At 35.3% G+C, this 25,079-nt stretch overlaps 1 protein-coding gene across 1 annotated transcript; it reads right to left on the bottom strand.

The window, feature by feature from the left end:
• Positions 1 to 235: 235 nt before the first annotated feature.
• On the bottom strand, positions 236 to 23,241 carry MYL1 (myosin light chain 1). The gene is given in 7 exon segments (XM_030841483.2): positions 236 to 264; positions 3,379 to 3,456; positions 3,910 to 4,083; positions 6,370 to 6,513; positions 10,458 to 10,485; positions 22,955 to 23,118; positions 23,121 to 23,241. Coding segments are annotated over 7 exon segments (738 nt in total).
• Positions 23,242 to 25,079: the final 1,838 nt, after the last annotated feature.

Here is a 25,079-nt window from a genome sequence, read left to right as displayed (position 1 = left end):
AATGCTGTATTTCTAAATAACCCATATCAAGGAGATGGGTTAATATAAATAACTTGTTAGTATTAATATAATATTAATTATATTAATGTGTTCTGGTTAATATAAATAACTTCATTAAGAAGCAATACTAATTATATCCACAGCATATAAGTGAGGCTGTTACATTAAAAAAATACAATATTGAGAAACCCTTATATATTAAAGAGGAAACAGATAGATACCTTGAGAGCTCCATTTAGACAGACATGATGTGCTTGACAAAAGCTGTAGGGATAATACAGTTTAGAGTTAGAACACAGTCAAATTTAATAAGAGAGCAGTATAGTAAGTTAACTCAATTCTAATTATTCCTAGTTATAACTCTAGAGTTTATTTAAACTCTGTATAGCTTACTGTTCTTAATACTGGATTTATGGCTTTTCCCAGATTTTGTAAGTTTAGCTTTCTGATTACGTGTTATGTTCACATGGTTAAAATTTTTTCTTGAAAGTATGAAAGAGTTTATAAAAAAAAAATGTTCTTCACCACTGTCTCCCAGCTATCTAGTTCCTCTCTTTATAGCTAAGTTGGTAGAGCTATTATGCATGTATAAGAAAATACAAATATATGTTTGTAAAAATCTTTTTTACACAAATGGTGGCATGTTCTACAAACTCTTTTGCACTTGCTTTTCTCACTTCATAATGTATCTTAGAAATATTACCATAATCATAAACAAGGGTGTCCTTGTTCTTTTTTTAGGTCTGTAGGGAAATTCACTGTGAAGATGTACCAAAATCTATTCGATACATCGTACATTGATGGACATTAAGTTGTTCAAATATTTGGCTATCGTGAGCAACACAGTAATGAATAATGAATATGAATAATCATATATCACTCATTTCACTTGAGTGCATGTATGTGTAAAGACTACATCCCTTGAAGTAGATTTGCTGGAATTAATAATTAATACCACATCACCACATAGGGATTTTAATGATTTATATTCCCAACAAGAATGCATGAGATCACCTGTTTCCATACACTGTCCTCAACCTAAAGTGTGGTTAAACTTTTAATTTTGGCAATCAGTATATCTAAGTGTAGTGTTAATCTGCATTTCTTTTATTATTAGTGAAGTTCAGCATATTATATTCATATATATTTTTATTTCCTTTCCTATGAATTGTCTGTTCATGTACTTGTTAATTTTTCTATTGGGTTGTGGTCTTTTTATTAATTTGTAACTTTTTTTAAAATTAGGCAAATGAACTTTCTGATGTTGACTGCAGATTTTTTTTTCTGGTTTGTTATTTGTCTTTTGACTTTGTTTCTGGTGGCTGGCCACTTAGATAAAAAAAATAATGTGGTTGAATTTATTGAAATTTGTAATACCTTCTGGGTTTTGTATCAGTGCTGGAAATGCCTTCCCATTCCAAAAGTTACAAATAATTTTCCATGGGTTTTATACTTTTAGCTTTTACATTCAAATGTTTCACTCATGTGAAATTTATCCTAGTAGGAGATCGAGATCTGCCTTTATTTCCTAAATGACTATACCCTTGTCCAAACAATATTTATTGAATGATTCTTCTTTTATCTAATGTACTTATGGCAGTACCTGAATGTAAAACATAGTTTATAGGAAAAAAGTAAAGTTTAACCAAGATTGTCAGTGAAGATATGCTTGGCTTAGTTTTTTCTTTTCTCCTGTTCTCTTTTTTTCTCTCCTTTCCACTTCTCTTCCCGCCCCTCTGCTTTTCTTGTCTTACTTTTTTCTAAGTTGTTAGACTTTATAAGTCCATATTTATATCAAAGCTGTCAACATAGCTTTATTGAGATGTGGTTAGATTAGTTTTTTGGGGGGATGGATAAGTTTTTCAATTTTGTTGCAAAATTTTAAATTTACAAGTTATATCATGCAACTTTTTTTTTTTTTTTTTTTTTTGCGGTACGCGGGCCTCTCACTGCTGTGGCCTCTCCCATTGTGGAGCACAGGCTCCGGACGCGCAGGCCCAGCGGCCATGGCTCACAGGCCCAGCCGCTCCGCGGCATGTGGGATCCTCCCAGACCGGGGCACGAACCTGTGTCCCCTGCATCGGCAGGCGGACTCTCAACCGCTGCGCCACCAGGGAAGCCCTATATCATGCAGCTTTATCTTGCATCTTTATTTTGTGTGGTGTGTTGCTTTTCAGACCCTCTGGGTGAAGCTGCTATAAATTGATGGCAGAAAAACATGTACCGCAATGTTCATTGCAGCTCTATTTACAATAACCAGGACATGGAAGCAACCTAAGTGTACATCAACAGATGAACGCCTAAAGAAGATGTGGCAATGGAATATTACTCAGCCATGAAAAGAAGCGAAATTGAGGTATTTGTAGTGAGATGGATGGACTTAGAGTCTGTCATACAGAGTGAAGTAAATCAGAAAGAGAAAAACAAATACCATATGCTAACACATATATATGGAATCTAAAAAAAAAAAGGTTCTGAAGAACCTAGGGGCAGGACAGGAATAAAGACGCAGACATAGAGAATGAACTTGAGGACACGGGGAGTGGGAAAGGTAAGCTGGGACAAAGTGAGAGAATGGCATGGACATATATACACTACCAAATGTAAAATAGATAGCTAGTGGGAAGCAGCTGCATAGCACAGGGAGATCAGCTCAGTGCTTAGTGACCACCTAGAGGGGTGGGATAGGGAGGGTGAGAGGAGACACAAGAGGGAGGAGATATGGGGATATATGTATATGTATAGCTGATTCACTTTGTTATAAAGCAGAAACTAACACATCATTGTAAAGCAATTATACTTCAATAAAGATGTTAAAAAAAATTGGTGGCAGGAAGTAGAGAATTGGCCACTATGAGATAAATTTAATTTAAGCAAGAACACTAGAAAAGGAGATATAAATTTTAGCACCAGCTTTGCCATTAATGATGTGACCTTCACTAAATAGCTAAATATCTTTGGCCTTCGGATTCCTCATTTTCATAACTGCTTGCTGTAAAGGATTTTGAGATCTCTCCAACTGTAATATTAAAGGATATTAGTATTTAATATTAAAATTTATTCTGACACAAACCCCATCTTACAGAGATGTTGTGAAGATCTAACAAGAAAAGATAAAAGTGAAAACACATTTTAACCTGTATAATAATGCACAGGAATGTTAAAACCCACTGGAGTAAATCTTATGTATATAGTCAGGTCCTTACAAGATATCTTTTTAGAGTTATTATATAACTGATTGATAATAAGTAACATTTGTATGTTCTCTTATTGAATAAGAGAGATAGAGAAGATAAGTTGTTTTAAGCTCAAAAGTTGTCCGTCGTCAACCCAATCAGTTCAGAGTTGCTATAACCACCAGAGCATGTGAGATTGTACCTTCATAGTTGATGCAGCCGTTGGAGTCTTCTTGACCTGCCATCAGGGCTTCCACTTCTTCCTCTTTCATCTTTTCACCTGATGAAACAAAACTCTTTCTTCAAAAAGAAAACCAGAGAATATTTTGAACATTCCACTGTAAGTGATCAGTTTTGGACTCCTGGAGACTATAACCTCTCGGAGGATAGAAACTAAGCCCTTCCTGTTCTCTAGCCAGAAGGTTATCAATAAATTGTTTTTGAATAAATGACTTAAATGCACACTATATACCTGATCATCCAAACTATCCTGTAAGAACTACAATGCTGCACATTACTTATTCAATACCAATAATTTAAGTTATCATTTCCCCCAAATAAACTCATTGACACTGAGGTTAATTGATATGGTCATTAACTTTTGACTATTCTTTTTCATTTTCTGTTTGTAGTCTTTCCCCCTACTTATTTTGGTTATAACATGATTGCCCTAATTCATGCTCTTTCCTATATATTCTGTCCTATTAAGTCCACTGAAATGAATACTTCTTACCTAGTGTAGCTAGTACATGACGAAGTTCAGCACCCATAACGGTGCCATTGCCTTCCTTGTCAAAGACACGCAGACCCTCAACAAAGTCTTCATAGGTGCCCTGGTCCTTGTTGTTGGAAATAGATTGCATCATGGGCAGAAATTGTTCAAACTCAATTTTCTTGGCATTCATCTCTGGAAGAAATTGCAATTTGGAGAGTTATTATCTATCATTAAATGCCATCTCTGAGTCACAAATTAAGCTTGAGAGTTCATTCTAGATCATCTGAAAAATCTTCATACAGCTTAAATTTCAGTTGGTAAATGACTGATGACAAAATGTTTGTAATAGATAATAGCATGAGCTCTGGAGTCGTAGTGCTTAAGCTTTTATCCTCAGCCCACCATTTACAACTGTGTGATCATGGGCAAATTTCTTTTTTTTTAGTGAACTATTTATTTATTTATTTTATTTATTTATTTTTGGCTGCCTTGGGTCTTCGGTTGCTGTGTATGGGCTTTCTCTAGTTGCGGTGAGCGGGGGCTACTCTTCGTGCGGTATGTGGGCTTCTCATCCTGGTGGCTTCTCTTGTTGCAGAGCACGGGCTCTAGGCATGGGGGCTTCAGTAGTTGCATCATGGGGGCTCAGTATTTGTGGCTCACGGGCTCTAGAGCGCAGGCTTAAGTTGTGGCGCACTGACTTAGTTGCTCCACAGCATGTGTGATCTTCCTGGACCAGGACTTGAACCCGTGTCCCCTGCATTGGCAGGAGGATTCTTAACCACTGCGCCACCAGGGAAGCCCCATGGGCAAGTTCCTTAACCTCTTTGTGCCTCAACTTTTTCATCTCTCAAAAGAGATACCTTGTAGTGGTAGTGTGAGCATTAAATGAGATAATACATGCAAAATCTCTTACCATACCTGGGACAAACTGAGTGCTTAATCAGTGTTAGCTACTGATTTTATTAGTATTGTCAATTTAATATTTTCTATAAACACTAGGGAAGCAATATAGAAATATACTGATAACAAATCCATTAACATGTAAATGTAGCAAAACCTAACTGAACTTTAATATATATTCCACTTTTGTCTGAGCTTTTGTAGAGCCTTCAATTTCTTTAAATTTTAAGTAATTCAGAAAAGAAGCCTGTGAGGAGAGTGTGTGTGTTAAATACTTTGCGATCTCCTGATTTCTCTGCGGTTTTAGAGGCCTGGAGATAAGAATTTTTTTAGTATCTTCTGACAAGATAAACAGTATTCACAGCAAAAGTATAAAACAGACTATCCAGATGTATACAAATGGATAAAGTTATGTACCCCTAAAATCTAAATTCCCATTCAGCAGTCTTTCCTTATAGTGTAGAAATCTAGTACATTGAGTAATATTAAGAAGATTAAATTTGAATGCTGAATAAATGAACATTTACCTAATAATTCCATTAAAGATTAATGTTTGATAAGTTAGAAAATGGCATTTAAAGATGAATTTGGCTTATTACGCTCTTCCTTTATCTCATGCTCCCAGCTACTTTTTGCATGATTTACTTGGACATTTTCCTCTGAAGAAAATGAAGTTTGAGGAAAATTCCTGCAGACTGATTTAGAGGTAGGTTTTTTTGAAATCAAATTTTTTTTCTTTTGTAATAAAGGAAAATGGTCTTTTCTGGAAAAAAAAAAGATTATTTGCCTTCCCCTGCTTATTTTCCTTATGGCAAGGATAAATAGCCCAAATATCTACTTGAAAAAACTTCAGTTTTGTCTCCTTTTTTTTTTGTTCAGAGTGGTATTTTTCAATAGACTATTATACTTGCCATGAATCATGGGATTGGAAAAAATTTCCTTGTTCCAGACTAATGACTGGATTACTGTATCCAGCAATGACTTCTTCAGTTTTGCCTCTTACGTATCAGATCACTGACTTTTGCCTTAGGATTTACCTTGGGGGACTGAATGCAGATTTTGGCTTAGGTTTTTAAGTCTTTTTACAGTTCTTGGAAACAGAAAATAGTTTTATTAAGGTGTCATCTGTGTGTTCTTAAATTAGAAAGCTGAGTTTCCTTTAAGATGGTTTTTTTTTTTTTGGCCGCAGCCCGCGGCAGGCATATGGGATCTTAGTTCCCCAACCAGGGACCGAACCCATGTCCCCTGCATTGGAAACGTGCAGTCTTAACCACTGGACCACCGGGGAAGTACTGTAGGGTATGTTTAGATAACATGGTGATGATGATGATATCAGCATTAGATATCATTTCCTTTCATTAACATGAAATTATATCATGCTTACAAATTCTAAAGGAAGGTTAACTTATTTTATGAGGATAAAAACTAAGACTCTAGATGGCCAAGAGGCACACTTACCATAAAAAGTAAATTAAACCCTATTCTGTGGAACTTCTCTATAAATCTCTCTCTCACATAAACACACACACACACACACACACACACACTTGCCAACTTCTTGGAAAAACATGTGTTTACCTTCATTGCTGGGGTTTCCCAGAACCGCCTTGACCTCTGCATTGGTGGGATTTGTGCCCAGAGCCCGAAGGACATCACCAACCTGGCTTAAGGTGATCTTGCTATCGCCTGTTCTGTCATATAGGAGAAATGCCTCCTTGAATTCTGAAAGAAGCAAGAAACATTAGGATGCTTTTTTTCTACTTCAGACCAATAAATTAATCCAAACTTCATCAGGGATCCAGTTCAAACTCTCCTCTACAGCTTTTGCCAGTGACTTAAGTTTTTATTGTTGGGCTTTCCCTTTTCTAAGCTCAACTGACAACTCCCTTTGGACATTTCTTTTGGGGTCTATTTTAAAGCAGGATTTCCAATTTCAAGTCATATGTTCTTATTCATCAGATATGGAAATTGAAACTGCTAGTCATATTTATTCATATCTCCTTCATCTGCCTTGGACACAGGACTGGGTTAAGAAATTCTGAGGCCTTGAGAAATCTTAAGAATTCCTCATAAAATCCCTTATATAATTAACAACGTTAATAAAATTTCAAGAAAACAAATTTTTCAATCGGGGTTGTGTCATGTGAGGTTAAACCAAACTTCTTAACTTATACAGAAAAACCTGCTCTTGAGGTACAAATTTCCTAGGCTCTTCTCTTAACTAGTTTTCTTCAGGAGTAACTTCATTTTTCAGGAAAAAAAGTAGATGAGGCCAATTTCTAAGTTCTATAGTGTCATTTAACCACTTCAATGTATGACTCTAATAGGCTCCGAGTGTAACTGATTCTGAAGACTTATTTGTTTGAATCTATTGCTATGGTGATCACTTTAAACTTTACTCTTTTTTCATATAATCACATATGATAACATGTTGCTGTATTAGCTTTAGAATGTAAGTACACATTTTAAATTAAAATTTTATGGAGATAAGTATAGATTCACATGCAATTTTAAGAAAAAATACAGAGATCTCTTAAATACTCTGTCTAGTTTCCCCCAATAGTACCATTTTACAGAATTATAGTACACTGTCACAACCAGAATATTCACATTGATAGACTCCACCTATTTTACTCAGATTTCCCTAGTTTTACTTGTATTCATGTGTGTATGTAAGCACATATTTTAAAAGTGTTGCCTATTTTTATCACAATCACTCTGTTGTTTACTTTCCCTAAATTTTGTCATTCTCCTTTGCTAGAATTGGTTTTGCCTTTCAGGATTACATTAACAAGGAATTAAGAAGTATACACCAAAAGGACAGAAAGAGGTGCTACTATGGATTTAGGGGCAAGTAAAGATATTTTAATTGAACTTTTAAAACTTAACTAAATTAAAATTTCTGGAGAACCTAAAAGTACTGATGGCAACTTGTTGGAGTTAATACCAACAACATTCAAAAACCCATTTGTGAATGAACTGGTAGAGGTGAAAACATTCTTTTTAGTCCATTAGTGGTCTCAGATCGAGAGATGCTATCTAGATAGATTACTCAGCAAAACATCCTATTTAACTATCCCTTCATCCCCTAATCTAAGATTGCACCAGACATTATGTTAACAATCAACTATAGATCATGTTATCATTCTTTGCTGAAATTTCCGCCTCAAGTTCTATGCAAATTGACATCACAGATCATTTCCCCAACTTAAAAGGCATGCGGCAGGCACTGTGGGGTCATTAGTCAAATATTATATTTTATCTTTCTACGGGACGTGTGAAACTGAACTATCCTTATTACTGGCTCCAGGCTTTCATTCAGATTGCTCAGAGGGCTCACTATTACCCTGGTCAGATCTTGATGTAGAAATAGGGTTTTATGAGCTGTAATAGAATCTCTCTGACATGAACCCTTTTGTTGATTTAAAGGCCAAGGCCAGAAAAATATTGCTCCTCCTACACCAGATTTTTAAGGCTTAGTTATTCTCTTGAAGAGTCTAAAACATGGGTTAGCAAATGACTGCCTACGGGCTGGCTGCCTGTTTTTGTAAATAAAGTTTTATTGGAATACAGACATGCCCATTCATTTATGTATTGTCTATGGCTGTTTTCATACCTCAGTGACAGAACTGAGTTGTTTTTACAGAGACTGTTCTGCCAACAAAGCCTAACATATTTACTATTTAGCTCTCTAAGAAAAAATTTGCCAGCCCTTAGTCTAGAACAACACTGTTCTAGGGCTTTTTGTGATGATTGAAATGTTCTGTATCTGGGCTGCCCAAAAGGGTAGTAGTTACCTTCCACCTGTGGCTTTTGAGCACTAAAATATGACTAGTGCAAAGGAGAAAGTAGACTTTTAAATGCATTTATTTTTACTTAATTACAGGTTAAATTTAAATAGCCACATGTGGCTAGTGGCAACTCTACTGGACAGCACAGGACTTACACCTTTAGAATGCTATAATTTTCTAGTGTGTTTTTTCTTTACCCCAAACTTGTGATACATTCAAGTAGAGCAGCCATGAGAAAAACTCTAATCATTGAAGAAGGAAGCAAACAAAGTATGTCTTTATTTATTTCTTAAAATGTAATATTTCCTTTTAATTTAAAATGCTTACATTTGTTTTCCTGGCACAGGAGAAAACCAGTCCACCACACCGATGTTTACTGAACCTCTATATCTAAAACCTATTTTACATATGGAGTAATGTGGTTAATGTTCAGCACCAAGTCCTCTGTCTCTGAAAGGGTTTTTAAGTCTTCTATTGCTTGGTGCTACCATAGTTTGGCAATCATAATGACACATAAATTAGATATTTAAGAGGACTGGGGTACAGTAGCAGATAATGTAGCAGCATCATTAGTTAAAATACATTAAAAATCAAACAAATTAGAGTAGAATTACCAACTGTTTTCAATAAGAAAAATTAGTCCTTTGTAGTATAATTTCAAATGATCATGGGTTCTGAGTCATCAGGTCATCTAATTTGTCTGCATGAAGGCATTAACCATGATGTAGATATATATGAGTCTGTACAATAGCAAATACCCTTTTTTTTCTTAACTGATTTCCAAACATGAGATATTCCAGACACTGAAACAGGCTGAAAAATGTTGAATCCTTTAGATAGAGAACTGAGTATAATTATAATTATGTACCTATGAGTATTATCACAATTATTTATATATTATAAATCATAACATATATACATACTTATCATTATGACCAATATCCAATTTATACAGTATTGTATAACTGAAATTTTCTTCCATCCCTTCCATAGATGTATTTTTGTCTCAGTTTATTTAAATATATGACTCTTTCACTTCATAAGACATTCTGCCCTACACTTTCCAGTGAAACAAGAGTCTTAGGGCACAGGATCTCTTGGATCCAAAGACCTGAAGAAGCAAAAGTGGAAGTCTTAGGGAAACTATTCATATTCTTTTGAATCTCCAGAATTTGAAGTCTTCTAGTTAGAAACTGTTTCTATGAAATAAATTTCTAATTAATTTAAAGTAATATTAGATTTTGACCCTATCACTAATTCTTTGGATCTTCGAGTCAGTCTCAACACCTCTCTGGGAGCCTGTCCTGCATCTCTAAAGATGGACCAGGAGATGGCTAAGGCTCCTCCCACAGTTTTTTGATAAATAATTTTCCCCTCATTTTCTCTGACTGCACATTTTTTCTATATCCACTTCACCTGCTATTTCTCTCAACTCACTATGGTGCCCACTGAAATTATGTGTATTTGGTAATTGGGCAGTTTTAGAATCAATTTTGTTTTCTAAATTGAATAATTATACCTGCCAAATCACTCTTTAGGGATTTGATTAACAAATTAGACATCCAGACTCCACATATTTTGGGGGGGTATATGTATGGTATTACCTACTGTATCAAATTGGTTCTATTTAGAAATCAGTGAATACAAGAAATTATTTTGTGGTATTTAGCTTTTGTTTGCCTAAACTTTTGATTACTGATTATACGTGAAGGGTTTATGTTGAGAGAATTTATATTTAGAGTGATTGAGAGCATTTCTATTTAGAGTGACAACATCAGTGGGGATAATTAGAAAGAGCTAATCTCATCTCAAGAGAGTTGGTTTTCTCACATGCCATCTTTATGAGTGTGCACATATTATATCGTTTAGACTTACCATCCTGCTGTTGCTGAGAGAACTCGATCTGTTAGAAAGAAATTAACCACAAAGAATATTTTAACCAAACAAAAATGTCCTGATTTTTAAATGTATCCCAGCTCATTCCCTGAGTAATCTTCAAAGTAAGCTGAAACTGTATGCCTACTTTTCAGAGTTCAGGCATAGCTTGGATACTAAGAGGTTGAGCCATGCAGTAACATGTCTTGGAGATGAGTGATATTTCAGAGGCTAAGAAGCGCTCTGCCTGCCTCTGGAATAGAGAAGCTCAATTCACTTACCAGCAATCTGGTCAGCACTGAAGGACTGCAATGGCGAGAGAGAGGAAGAAAGAAAGAAACAACTAGTACTCTTTCAAATGCGTTGACAGAAGAGAGTGCTCTCTGCTCTGAGATTTTTAGGAAGCTATGTAGGTGTCATAGAATAAGAAGGTTGCCTTAGGATACTTTTGAATCTAGGAAAAATAAAAAGCTGTTGCAAAAGATAGTTAGGGAACATCTTTCTATATCTTAATCCATGAGTCAATGATTTAACAAATGCTAAATCAAATTCTTTCTGGAATAATATAATAACCTATGGTGTATTTAACATATGTCTAATATAGACACACTGCATTAAAAAGGTCATTTGAAGTCTTTCTTCTATTTAACCAGTATATTTTTACCCAATGCATGGAAAGTAGTTTATTTAATTTTAGTTATCAGCATCATTGGATTTTTTTTTAAGGTATAGTATTTTGCTATACCTTTTGCAGGTTTTTCCCTAAATTTAGATATAATAAAACTTATGTGATACAGAAAGTTGGTGAAGCATAAAGTACTGTTTTTGGGAGTAAGACATATTTTTCCAGTTGGCATAATACCTTGAATTAATCTCTCCTGTCCTCAACCCACTTTAATAAAAACCAAAAGTAGATTCTACACACATACTGAATATGTTCTCTCCTCAATTTTATTCCTATCTACTGTCTATATCTGTCTATAAATTACAAGTAGTTTTCTCACAGGACCCACCATGATGGAGCTTCTGGGCTGCAGACAGCGGCGAAGCTGAAGAGTGAGTTGAGGGCTGCTCCAATCCCTGAGTGGGGGCCTCCCTTGCCGAGGCTGCCTTTTATTTCTGGAGAAGCTGTGACCTCACAGCTAGCATCAGGTTTCAGAGAGAAGTAGCCACTCCCCTTGGAGAGTTTTTTAGCTTTCTTAGGGCAAAGGGAAAGAGGGATCTGTACCCTGAGGTCTATTTTTAGGAAATCAGAACCTAAGAGTGGACAGCCATGGTGAGACCAATGCCTATCAGTACTTTTATGGTCTTTATCCCTGAGATGTTTTCTTGAGCATCTTCCTTTAAGAAACTTCCTATTTGTTCAGTGGCAGAGGAGCTTAGAAGTTCTCTAAAGGCTACAGCTGATCCCTTCTCTTGGTGAATTATGGACTTTGCAAACTTCAAGTCAGCAGTTTTGGTATAAATGGAACTTTCTGGATGGGACTGGTTTGGGATTTCAAATGGCAACTGCTATAGAAGAAACACTCTCTGCAGTTCTGTCCCTTATGGTAAAGTTCAGAGGACTTGAAAGGGGTACATACATTTTGTGTGTTTCTAGGGTCTACCCAAGTGAAAATCTGGTCAGTTTGTGAAATCTCCAATTAAAGACCACTGTTTGTACCTTGTATTTTCAGGAGTATAGAGTTTATCTAAGCCAGGAATGGTTTTAATCTCCATTTTCAGCACTCTCCCTCAGTTTTCTTACATTAGGGCTTGGTATTTGCTTTCCTACCTGTTACCTTTATGGTGGCTGACTAGTCATATTTTTTGAATTCATGAAGTTCTTCTAGGAGGGAAAGCTGATGGACCATTTTGTGTTCTTTTTCTCTCATTCTGTACATGTTCTTTTAAAATTTAAAAATGTTGCTTATGTTCTTACCAGAATGTGCTGATTCCCTTTCTGCCATGTCAAACATTTTATGACTCAGTCACCAGACTGAGAACCAAAAGAATACAAAGCAGGTGTTGTGAAATGCAAAGTTGTACTTTAGAATTTTAAAGGTATCCATGGCATTGGCTCGTAGTAAGTTTTTATGACAGCTTACCTGAAAATAGGGGACAACGCCCTTCCTAGAATGGTACTGAGCAGAGACCAGTCTAGTCAGAACTAAAGTTCAGACATGTTTATCAGTTTTCTACATATTTAAAGCAGCTCAAAGGCATAAAGAATGTTAGAGATAAATTCTAATTTAAGTACTGTTTCAGCAACTATTTTTAACGGAATGGTCACAAAAAGCATAATCTCCCTCTGCTAGGCAGATGTATACTTTGCAGCTTTTCCCCATGCCATTTGAAAAGAAATCAGCATTTAAACGCATATCATTTTTTGTCCAAAGTTTGTAAGTAGTGAAAAAGATCTCATGGAGTCTGAGTCCCAAAATTAGAATTGAAAATATAACTTAAAAAATATTAGTAGTTGGGGCTTCCCTGGTGGTGCAGTGGTTGAGAGTCCGCCTGCCGATGCAGGGGACACGGGTTCGTGCCCCGGTAAGGGAAGGTCCCACATGCCGCGGAGCGGCTGGGCCCGTGAGCCATGGCCGCTGAGCCTGCGCGTCCGGAGCCTGTGCTCCGCAACGGGAGAGGCCACAACAGTGAAAGGCCCGCATACCACCCAAAAAAAAAAAAAAAAGTAGCCAGGTAGACATATCTTCATGAATAGATTGACATTTTGAGAGGTTGTTGGGAAATGGAAGTTAATAGAAAAAAATTTAAATCCTTTGACTCATTAGGGGAAAATGAGAGGGAGGGACAAAGGTAGAAATTTGTCACCTTTGATAGTTGTGTAATTTGGAGTCTCATGATTTCTGATGCAAAAATTAAAGCCATTAGAGCAGACCATGTTTCTTTGTGTTTTACTCTTGTATTTAGGTATTGTGTCCTTAAATTTGAATTGCCCTATGATCAGTATTGAGCACTAGCATATATCTTTGGTAGAATTAATAACTATAGATAATACAAAACAAACTCATCAAAGTTGTCTTACATAATGCCCATCCCATCATATAACCTACATAATGCTCATTTTCATTTTTTTCAGATTGAAAAATGTGTCCTTTAATACATATAAAATACAATCAATTTGTGTCAAATCTGTCAAGTAAACTGGAAAGTCGTTTTAATAGCTGTATTTACGTTATAAATAAGCTATTCATAACCACTTGCCTATTATGTAAAGGTTTATTATTTATTAAAATATAATGGAGGCAGTTAAACTATTTCACTCTCGTTTTTACCTGTATCTTTATCACATAGAGAATGAGAGTGTAGATTTTTTTGTCCTTACTGAGGATCAAAGTAAACATTTAAGCAAGCTATTGGCAATGGTAGAGAAGGCTACAGTTTAGTCTAGTCTAGACAATAAGCTATAGTTTAAAAGTAAGAAGACCTAGCTATTGTGCCCATAGAATAAGTGGGAGATGCTATTTATTCTCTGGTACACTTTTACAAATGGCCAAAACATTCTCTTGTATCTCTTCCTGGGTGTTATAATGATGAAGTAATCAACCCTTTGAAGAAAGGCGTGATATGAATACAAAATGTCAGCTGATTTTGGACTCAGTTTGCTATGTCATCATTTGGTTTGTTTTGAAAATTATATTTTAAGTCTCTTCTATCTGGAATGTTCTCCTGTCATTTCTGCTTCTTAGAAATTAACTATCCTTCAAAGCCCTTGAAAGAACCTTTACTATTTGCCTAGCTCCTAGGATACTAGGAGCTATCCTTTCTGCCACTGAAATATGTTTTAACCTTCCTGACTGTAAACTTTTGGGAAGCACAGGCTGTTACTGGAGACCATTTCCCTTGGTCCATGATGTGAACCCAAGTGTGAGCCTCTCCCTCCTGGAAAGCTACCCCTGCCTTATACTTAGATTGTATCCTCCATAACTCTATAAAATACCTTGCCTATATTATATGCTCAGCAGAATTTTAATTAAATTAAAATCTTTAGAATAGATGTATAGTAAGTTCCTCCTTCAAACAAGTCTTCTCTAGGATATTATCTTTTAAAAAATTTTTTATTTTATTTTTTTCTGAAGATTTATTTTTTATTTATTTTTTTTAAAAATTTATTTATTTATTTAACATCTTTATTGGAGTATAATTGCTTTACAATGGTGTGTTAGTTTCTGCTGTATAACAAAGTGAATCAGCTATACATATACATATATCCCCATATCTCCTCCCTCTTGCGTCTCCCTCCCACCCTCCCTACCCCACCCCTCTAGGTGGTCACAAAGCACCAAACTGATCTCCCTGTGCCATGAGGCTGCTTCCCACTAGCTATCTATTTTACATTTGGTAGTGTATATATGTCCATGCCACTCTGTCAATTCGTCCCAGCTTACCCTTCCCCCTCCCTGTGTCCTCAAGTCCATTCTCCACTTCTGCGTCTTTATTCCAGTCCTGCCCCTAGGTTCTTCAGAAACCAGTTTTTTGTTTTTTACATTCCATATATATGTGTTAGCATACGGTATTTGTTTTTCTCTTTCTGACTTACTTCACTCTGTATGACAGACTCTAGGTCCATAGGATATTATCTTCCTTGAGAGAACGGACCTTGTCAGTTCCTTCAAAGAGCTTACATTCTAGAGTAGGGGCACACATTCTTCTTTGGTGCTGTATCTCCAGCGCCTAGAACTGCCATGCATATGGTAGGCATGCTCATTTTAAGTTATTGATGTATATACCTTTATATTTCCAGAATCTTTCCTTAGATTTTATATAAATGTTATGATCAGGACTTCTAATTTGCCAACCCCCAATTTGTTTTTTTAAAGGGTGTTTCCATTTTAGCCTAAATACTTATCTTAGACTGTTGGTAAAATAACTGCCTTCCACATTTTTACGATTTATGTACTATTTAGTATTGGATTTAGGTAAGTAGTAGTCAGCAAGGTACTGGTACTAAAAAAGATTTTTATTGCAATGTTTTCAGATTATTTTTCACTTTGTGAAGTACTTTTCTAATAGTAATCATGAGGTTTGGTTAATTGATTAAAGACAAGATAAAATTTCTGGTATATATAAGGAATTGATTTATAGAAAAATATTAAAATGCATTTAATCAAACAGGTTCTGGAATTGATGTATCTTAAGCTTTAGTATAACAAGAAGAGCTATAATTAAAGACGATCTGGAAGATATGTGATGTTGAATACTGAGGGCTAATGCCCTAGGAAGGAACATAGACTACAGTCTTTAAAGAACTTCATCATCACTGCTAGATATTACAATAGGGCTAATGACTGGTGAGGCTAAGTAAAGACCTTAATCTAACCAGGGCCAGTTTTCAATCAAGAAAACATTGCTGCATGTTCTTTGATTTAATGCCTGGCAGGGAGAACAAAGACCTGGATGTATGCAAACCCTAACAAAAACTTAATAATTTTCACTCCAATCTTAGAGTTATGACGAATCATTGTAAAAGGCTAGCAGAAGTACTATTTTGGAACTCTGAGAGTTTTGTGCTTCAGAACAATTCACTTAATTTAAAGGAAATTGATATTTTTATTGCAGTTTTTTATTTCAACAAAGGATATATTTAGGCTGGTGACTCTAATATGGTATAAAAAGGAGAAATTAAGATCAATGAGAATACAGTAGCAGCCCAGGTTGTCTAATACAAGAGAGAATAGATGGTTATATTGGATAAACTGATCTGAATAGAAGAGGAAATGAGTAATTCTGTGGTTAGGATGCCTAGACTAGTCAACTGAATTCAGTCACATTAGAGCAAAGGCTGAATTATTAAAATAATACAATTTAGACCCACAGGAATTAACAAAGAGGTTTAAGTGAATTTTAATAAAAGTGTGACCTAAGTCTATACTACTTTGGATTTCTTATCAGCTTTCCCGTGAGAGTTGCACCTGCTCTACTTTGTGCATTTGTTTGTATGCAATTTAATTTAAAAATCCAAGTTGCGTTTACGTTCTTTCCTTCCTCTTTTTATTTTTAAAATAAAAGCATTTGTGAAAAATGTTTTGAAAAATGCTTTGTGTGTGTGTTTTAAGAAATTATAAGTATCTGCTTTTTCCTCCATATCTGGAGTAGAAGTTCTGTTAGTGACAACAGGGATATATGAATATTGATATTACTATTTTGGAGATTTCAGGTCTTTGATATGGTGGAAAGAGACTTAGATGGGGATTGAGGTATTCTGAATTTTGTTCTGGCTCTCCTGTAACAAATCATGTGTCTTTTGATTAAATAGCTTCTTTTATCTGGGTTATAGCTTTCTCAAATATGAAATATTAAACTGCATGATTTCTGTGGTTGCTTACGGTTCTATAATGTTGTGAGTTTTCCATCCTTTTGTCAGTAGTATCTATAGCAACTCACTTTTTTTTTTAATGGAAAAGGGCAATTTGCCTAAAAATTTGGTAAATGATATTATTTTGAAGTAGTTTAGATAAAGAGGAGTTAAGCAAAATAAAATTTCATAACACTGTGTTCAGATGAGTATTTTATAGCTCACTTATATCAGGAGATGGTATATCATTGGGTACTTACTAGGTACAAAGAACCTCACTTGCCACAGTGGAAGGAAGAAGATAAAGTTGAATAAGATGTGCTTATCTTTAGGAAAAATTTTCTGCTCTGGCTTCAACTCACTATTATTAATTTATGATCAGAATAACAAAGATTTATCATCCATATAATTTACATTTTAGCCAGTATAACTGAAGCCATTACTACTAGTATATTGCAATTTTTGCCCTCCAGGTTATGATTTGCGGGGAGAAACAAACCGTAGAAGTTGATGCAGAAACAAACTACGGAAAATCTTATTTTCATAAAAAAACTATTCCAGTATGAAGAGAAGCAGAAGAAAGTGTAGTATCAGCAGACTAAATATAATCCTTTCCACAGTTTCCATGAGTCAGATGGTGCTTAATGCCGGGTAATTATGGAAAGGCTTCTAAAGACAACTTGCCAGGGGGTTCATTTCAGCACTGAAATGTCGAGAGGCTAAATTTGGCACTGTCACTTTGTGGTCTCCTTGTCTTGCACAAATTTCATTATCTTTAAAATTAAAAGTGCTGTTCACTATTAATTGGTGAACATACATATTCCTTTCCAAACTGCCTTTTGCATTGCAAAGACATTATCCAGTTACATATTACTTAAAATATAATTTTAGACAGAGTTACAGAATGCCCTTTAATATCTTCCCACTCCACTCCACCTGTTCTCTTCTTTTACAGAGTAGATGTTTCAAAGTGGAATCTTGTTACTGATACCTAGTGATAATCTCACATAAATTTTGGTTTGCTTCTGAGGTTATAATCATGCCACAAATGGATGAATATCGCAATTGGTTGAGATTTTAGTTGTATTAAAAATTAGTCTGTATTAAAAGGCCAGAGTAAAAGAAGACAAACTCTTAAAATTATATAAAGAAAACTTAGAAACAACTTATGTCTTCACTTATTTAGACATATGTCTTCACTTCTAATTAGAAATTGACTATGTCTTCTATTCCTATTTCTTTTCCTCAGATTAGTTAAGATTTAATCATTATACACGTGGCATTATATTTCTATATATGACTCCAAAGAATATTTGTTGAGATTTCCAGTTTAAATCATGCTACTTATTTGTAAACAAAATAGAAACCCATCCCATTCTTAGAATATTAACCTGATGGAAAAATTTGGAGGTCATGTTTGAAATATGTGTATGTTTAATTAAACAAAAGCAAAATTATTTTAAAATACAATAAATTTCACTACATTTAACAATATTAAAAAATACTTTGGTATAGTTTTTTTCAAGCTTTATTGAGATATAATTTACATATAATATTGTATAAGTTTAAGGTGTATAACATGATGATTTAACACATGATAATTTTGATATGTGAAATGATTACCACAGTAAGGTTAGTTGGTTAACATAGCCATCATACTACACAGTTATATATATATATTTTTTTTTGTGGTGAAAACTTTTAAAATTTATTCTCTTAGCAACTTTCAAGTATACAATATGGTACTGTTAACTATAGTCACTATGTTGTATTTTAGATCCCAGAACTTATTAATCTTACAACTTGCAAGTTTGTACCCTCCGTTCACCTTCACTCGTTTCTCCCATCCCCACCCGACCCTAGCAACTACCAATCTACTCTCATAATAGCATTTTTAACATCCATGTTCCATTTACAACTTTTTACAGGAAGCTGGAGCAAAGTGACTGGGGGTCTTTCTAGTTTCTTAATATCTCACCTTCCGTCTGTAAATGAGAACACCCAACCCGTCAGCAACAGGTGCTAAGATAGGGGGAAGCTGAGGAAAACAAAACAGTAATAAACTGCCAAGGTCAAAAGTCTTGATGAACTAGCTCTGATGTGTGCCTCTCACCCCCTCTTCTGGCTACCGAAGGGCTGTGAAGGGCAATGTGAGAATCACCCTTATATTGACCACTCTTAACCTCATATCCTTAAGAGCAAAAAAGGTTCCTTTTCACATTCTTGGAAACAGCAACTTCCTTTTTATAAAGAGGAGGTAGTTTAGGATATGGTTAACACAATTGACTCTGGATTTGGCCTGCTAGGTTATATCCTAGCTCTGTCACATACTTGTTATTTGATCATGGGCCTGACATTGAACCTCATTTAGGCTCAGCTTCTTTTCTTGCAAAATGAGGCTAAAAACAACCTTAGTGTAATGTTTTGTGGATTAAATAAGATAATAAGGCACAGAGTAAATTCATAATAAATATTGATTATTATATTACAAAAAACTTTATAATTTTCAAAGCCTTTCATGAGCCATGACCTCATTTGATTTTTCCAACAATCCTTCTAAGTAGGACTGGGTTTGTATCAGCTTTGTTAGAGATGAGAAAAAATAATTTATAGATTAACACAAAAGGTCCTATACCTGGACAAGGACAAGTCAGGTGTTTCAATGAATACATAATATTTGCCTCCACTGAATACTCATCAGTAAGTAGATGTATTTATTGAGAATACTATATTTCCACCTTATTAACTGAAAGTTTAAATCTTCCCAAGCATATGGTCAATTGTTGCTGTGAGATTTGTTATTTGATGAGTTTCTGTCAATGCATTCTGTACCGTTACCACTTTTTGTAATGTCGCCCGCAGTATCTGGTCAGGGATGACCTGATTGAGTGGTGAATACAACGAGAATTAAAATTTAAGCAGCACAATGACAGACATGATTCAAAGTCCCATCACCTCAGAGCAATCCTGACATATCAGCTAAGGCATGCATCATGCAAAAAATTTGCTTAAACATTGAAGATCTTTTAAAATCTAGGCACATGGTCATCTCATACTTATTTACTTTTGTTATTTCATTTGGTTGCAGTTTTGGGCAACAGGTGTTAATTCTTGTGTTTGTACTTGAAACTAAACTTATGCTGGGTTTTACTTCCCACACTTGGCGATTCTGTCAGGCTTTAGTCTGGGCATTGTTGCTGGAAGTATCAGCTCTCTGAAAGCAAAGAGTGCTTAGAACCACCCAGGACGGTAGCTTTAATGTTCAGATATCAGCAGTATTTGTGTTTTTGAAAAGGATATTCATAGAAAATCCATGGGGCTAGGACATCAGGTAAGCATTCCTTCAGAAAATATAAAAGGTTTTATGTCAGAACAACCAAAGAAATGTTCTAAAGAAATAACCAATAAAGCAGGAAATCAGGTTGAAAAACACATTTAAAAAATTGATAAAACTCATTCATATTGTTCAGAGTTTATGCAGAGTCAAATATGTGGCTAGTAACATAGTATATTATAATATGGAACATAGATATTAACTGGGATAGTATTGAGGGATTAAATACTATGATTGTAATGACTATAATATTACACTAAAATAGTTCCACTTAAACGTCAGCCCTACTCAAAGTGTAAAGAACAGCTAGATTTCCAATCTTATATGATTTATGAAAGAAAGTGTAAAATTCAATTAAGTTTTGTTCTTTATCGAGTTTTCAGAAAGTTAATGAACACATATAACAACTCGATTAATTTCTTTAAAGTTCATTTTCTCTGCTTGAAAAACGTTTATAACTTATATGAGGTAATATATCTAGAAATATCATTACATGATTAAAAGCATCATAATATGAAATGTTTTAATGCACATTTTAATTAGTCTTCTTACCTATTGGGATGAAATTAGATTTTATAAAGTTCTCAAGTTGCATCACATTCTTTGGCTATGTTATAATATCTATAAATATGCACTGATTTCATATTGTTGAATGCATATCATTAAACCCATTTAAATTCTTTTGCAAAAATATGCTTCTTTTCTTTGTTCTCTTTCCATTAGGAACGGGCTCTCTGAATGAAAGATAATCTGTTTCTTCTAGATTCATTTAACTTCTCCTTTTTTGGTTTGTGTCCCTTATCAACATCCATCACATCTTTAATTCTACAATGAAATAGTGAAGATGGAGCATATCCCATCTTTACAGAGACTCTCTAGGAGTATTTCCTTCTTTTGCTTAGCTGTACTAGTTCACACTAGCATTAATTCAAGATATAGATGAAAGGATAAACCAGTTTTCAAGATACAGAAAAGCATCACTTCTCTGCTATGAAGAAGCAATCAGTTTATTTTTTTGGATTTAAAAAGTGATTTTTTGTCTTTTCTTGGAGACTTCTTACCTGCCAAACTAAATTTTTATTTATTTACTTATTCTTACTCTGTTCCTTGGGGAAGAAAATTAATGCCTCTTTTCATTAGTGGGATACTTCTTTTTCTCCTTAAGAAGACACATTTTTTTCCTTTCCAAATGCTTGTAGTCCCAGATACAAAGGGATGGTATTGTCTTATAAATCACAGTAAATATAAAGAGGAATAGCTTTGACACTGATTCATAAAATGGCGAGTCAAAGAATAGAGGCAATTGGAATTATTGCAGTGGCTATAATCATGCTTATTGTATAATGTAGTCAGTGTGCATCTATAAGATATATTAACTAGTATTGCTGGAGATGAAAAATTTGATTTCCTCATAATGAACTGTATGCATGCAGTCCTCAAGACAGAAAAACATTTACTGGAAGATATGACATTCATTTTTGTCTCCTAAGTGGATATAAATTAAGAATAGTTCCTGATCAATATTAGATTCTACGACCAACTATTTTCCAAATATGACTTCAGTTACCTACTAACTCAAGAGAAAATGTCTGTCAAGATCTACTTCTACTCTGAAACATAAAATTTCATGTTTAATTGGAATGCTATAAAAATTTGGAATATATTTACTTAATATCATCATATACATCTAAGGGTGATCTGATTCAATATTTATCTCAGGAATATTTTTAAGAATCTACAGTTATACTCAAATAGTCAATGAATTATTTATTTATAGGTTAGCTTGGCTGTTGCAAGTAAACAGCATATTAAATGTCAGCAAGTATTAAGTTAGCAAAATTCAGATTTATTAAGCACAGAACTATTGGCTTAAGTGAAATGATCACCTCCTAGGCACTTTCACCCACTAGTTTTCCATATAAGGCAGGGTTCCCTAGATGAAGATTTTCAAACTGTCATTCAGACCAATCAGAGCCCAATGAATGAGGAGATGGTGCACATTTGATGGGTCACATTGCCAAGAGGAAACAGGCACATCCATGGCGTCATTCTTCCAAAAGCGGATAATCTTTTGGCAGTGGGAACTTTGATCACAGCAAAGTGTTGACATGAAAATCAATCACATTCTCTTTAGTTGAAGATCAGTATGCAAGAGGTCAAAGACATAAGCTCAAAGCCGTATAACTAGCAAGTTTTACCATATTTGGGGGGGGGGTTAGTTTCATTTAGAAGCAACTCACATTCTGAATTAAATAATGTATATATAAATAAACAAGATGACAGTTATAGTCACTGAAACACTTGAGTGCGTAGTTGTCTGCACTGGGATGTCATTTAGTGTGGTATCAAACTTTATTAAGCAAAGCTGGAGGGGGAATTGAATTGCAAAAATCTCTTTTTCATATGAAATAAAGCAGATGTCAAATAAATACATCTCGGACAACTGGGTCATCAGCTGTTTTTAAACTTTTGGAAACAAGTAGGGACTAAAACTTTCCTTTTGATGTAGCTTTAAGGAAGAGATCCAGTTTCCATAGAGATTTTATTAAAAAAAAAAAAAGAAACCACTGGTTTAAATGTTTGTAAAATTATACATTTTGCACTTTGACAATTTAGGGAAAAAAGGAAACAAACAAAAAGTAGAGCAAATACAGGTTCCAAATATAATGCCATACTCATAATAATTTTAGTGAAATTATATGCTACAGTTTATTTACTTTTTAAATCAAGATTCTCTTCTACCCAAATCCACCAGTTTGCTTAGTAATTCCATTCCTCTCAATGAAAAATATGCCCCTCTGAAAGTTCCTAGTGTTCCCTACTGTTGAAAGATGTTTCAGTGACCAAACAGTTCACCCTTTTCATTACCTTAATGGCAGAGAGGTCAATCTTTGCTTCTTTGGGTGGGGCAGGTGCAGGTGCAGGTGCAGGTGCCGGGGCAGGGGCAGGGGCTGGGGCAGCAGCGGCAGCAGGTTTCTTCACGTCCTTCTTTGGTGCCATTGTGTTTAAAAGGATGGGTTTAAAAAAAAAGAGAAGGAGAACCTCCTAAAGAACCTGTCAAACTGATTCTTGGAAGAGGAGTGGTGGTTCGCCTGATCCACAGACTGGTGTCTTGAAGGTGGACCCAGAGCATTAAATGGTATAAGGGCATGCATATATAGTTCACTTAGTGCCTAACAGCATCTTGACACTTGAGGCTGGATTGGACAGTTTGCTAGTCCAGGGGGATGGCATTCCGGCCCAGACTATAAATGGAAACTAAAGGGTCAGGGCTTCATCAATTTTTTTAACTCCTCGTGCGCTGTTCTTCCCCCCTCCCTCTACCTCCATGTATAAAGGAGAAAGAAGTATGACAAAGCCAGCCAGATTCAGATCCTTTGGTGAAAGTAAAGTAGATTGACTGATCCTTTCTCTTGGTAGAATGACAGTTCGGCTGAAGTTGTAAATCTTTTTTCCCCCCTATGCCTAAGAAACTTTCCTGAAGGATTTGATTTCAACTTGGAATTTTGGCAGAGGCAGTATCACCAGCTTTCATGCAGCTTATTTTCTCATGCCCCTCCTCCCTTGCCATAATTTGCAAGAAAATGTTTGTCAGCAAAGAGGTGGTGGTGTTTAAAAATAAAAAGCAGACGTATAAGGAAAGCCCATTAAGTCTTAAAGTGGCTTCCCTTCTAGGGAGTACAAACTCTGACACTCTCTCTTAAATGGTGGTGAATTGTATGCTAAGAAAAATAATTAAAAACCCCTTCCTGTCACTTAACTTTTTCTATAATGAAAAATATCAAATGGGATGGAAATAACAGGAAGATTTACCCTCTTGCCAAACACTTTTTCTAAGAGTTAAGTAACTTTCAATCACAGTAGATATTTATCCATTTTACTTCCTAAATGGAACTAAGCCTAATTAGTTATCACCTAAATTTTTTATCCATACTAGGGAGATAAGATAAAATTTTAAATTTCCCTAAGTGGCCAGAGAGATAAAGAGAGAAAAGGACTTTATCAGTAGGTGGAAATTTTGGTGAGTAACTTGAAAGTTTTTCCTTTTCTGTCCTTGGCTTTCTCAGTTTGCAAGACTAGACTTTCATATGAAGAAACACGTGATTAGCCAATGTGCTAATCCTGTGATTAGCCAATGCACAACCCTCACTTCTGTTAACTTGTGAGATATATAATTACTGAGTAGTCATTAATCAGTAAAAAACCAACAAACAAAAACAAAACCAAAAAAACCCAGTAGCAAGTTTGGGTTTTTTTTTTTTTTTTTTTTTTTTTGCGGTACGCGGACCTCTCACTGTTGTGGCCTCTCCTGTTGCGGAGCACAGGCTCCGGACACGGACACGCTGGCTCACTGGCCATGGCTCACAGGCCCAGCCGCTCCGCGGCATGTGGGATCCTCCCAGACCGGGGCACGAACCCGCGTCCCCCGCATCGGCAGGCGGACTCCTAACCACTGCGCCACCAGGGAAGCCCCAAGTTTGGGATTTTAAAAGAGCAAATTTACACATTACATATATAAGAATATATAAACATTATATGTATGTTTACTTATACATATAAAGTATACATATATAAGTGTATATGTGTAAACACACATTATATATTCTAATTGTTGAATATAATTGTGTTTAAAGATATAGATTTATTAGCCATTTTCTTTTGGTCTGATATAAAAGCATTCCCGAACTTGGGGAAGGTCACTGTTCCTCTCCATATATTATAGCTAAGAGGGATTAAGACTCATATGAGCCATCATTCATTAAGTCACCACTGACCCGCAGTTAGTCTGATCTCACATAGTGGCCTGATCTACTGGATTATGTTATCCACATAGGTTCGGGAGAAGCTTTTTTATTAGCTCCCTCCCCCATGCTACCCCCTATCAAGGGCTCAATTATTACCTAAATTAGCTGCTCATACTCATTTCTGACAGGTAAGACAGTCATGAGAATCAGAACATATTTCACCTAAGCATATTCCTTGTCTCAAATTT

This window comes from Globicephala melas, chromosome 7 (genome assembly GCF_963455315.2).
Source record: "Globicephala melas chromosome 7, mGloMel1.2, whole genome shotgun sequence".
NCBI lineage: Eukaryota > Metazoa > Chordata > Mammalia > Artiodactyla > Delphinidae > Globicephala > Globicephala melas.
Note: the sequence above shows the minus strand (reverse complement) of the source record. Positions and strands in the feature narration are given on the sequence as shown.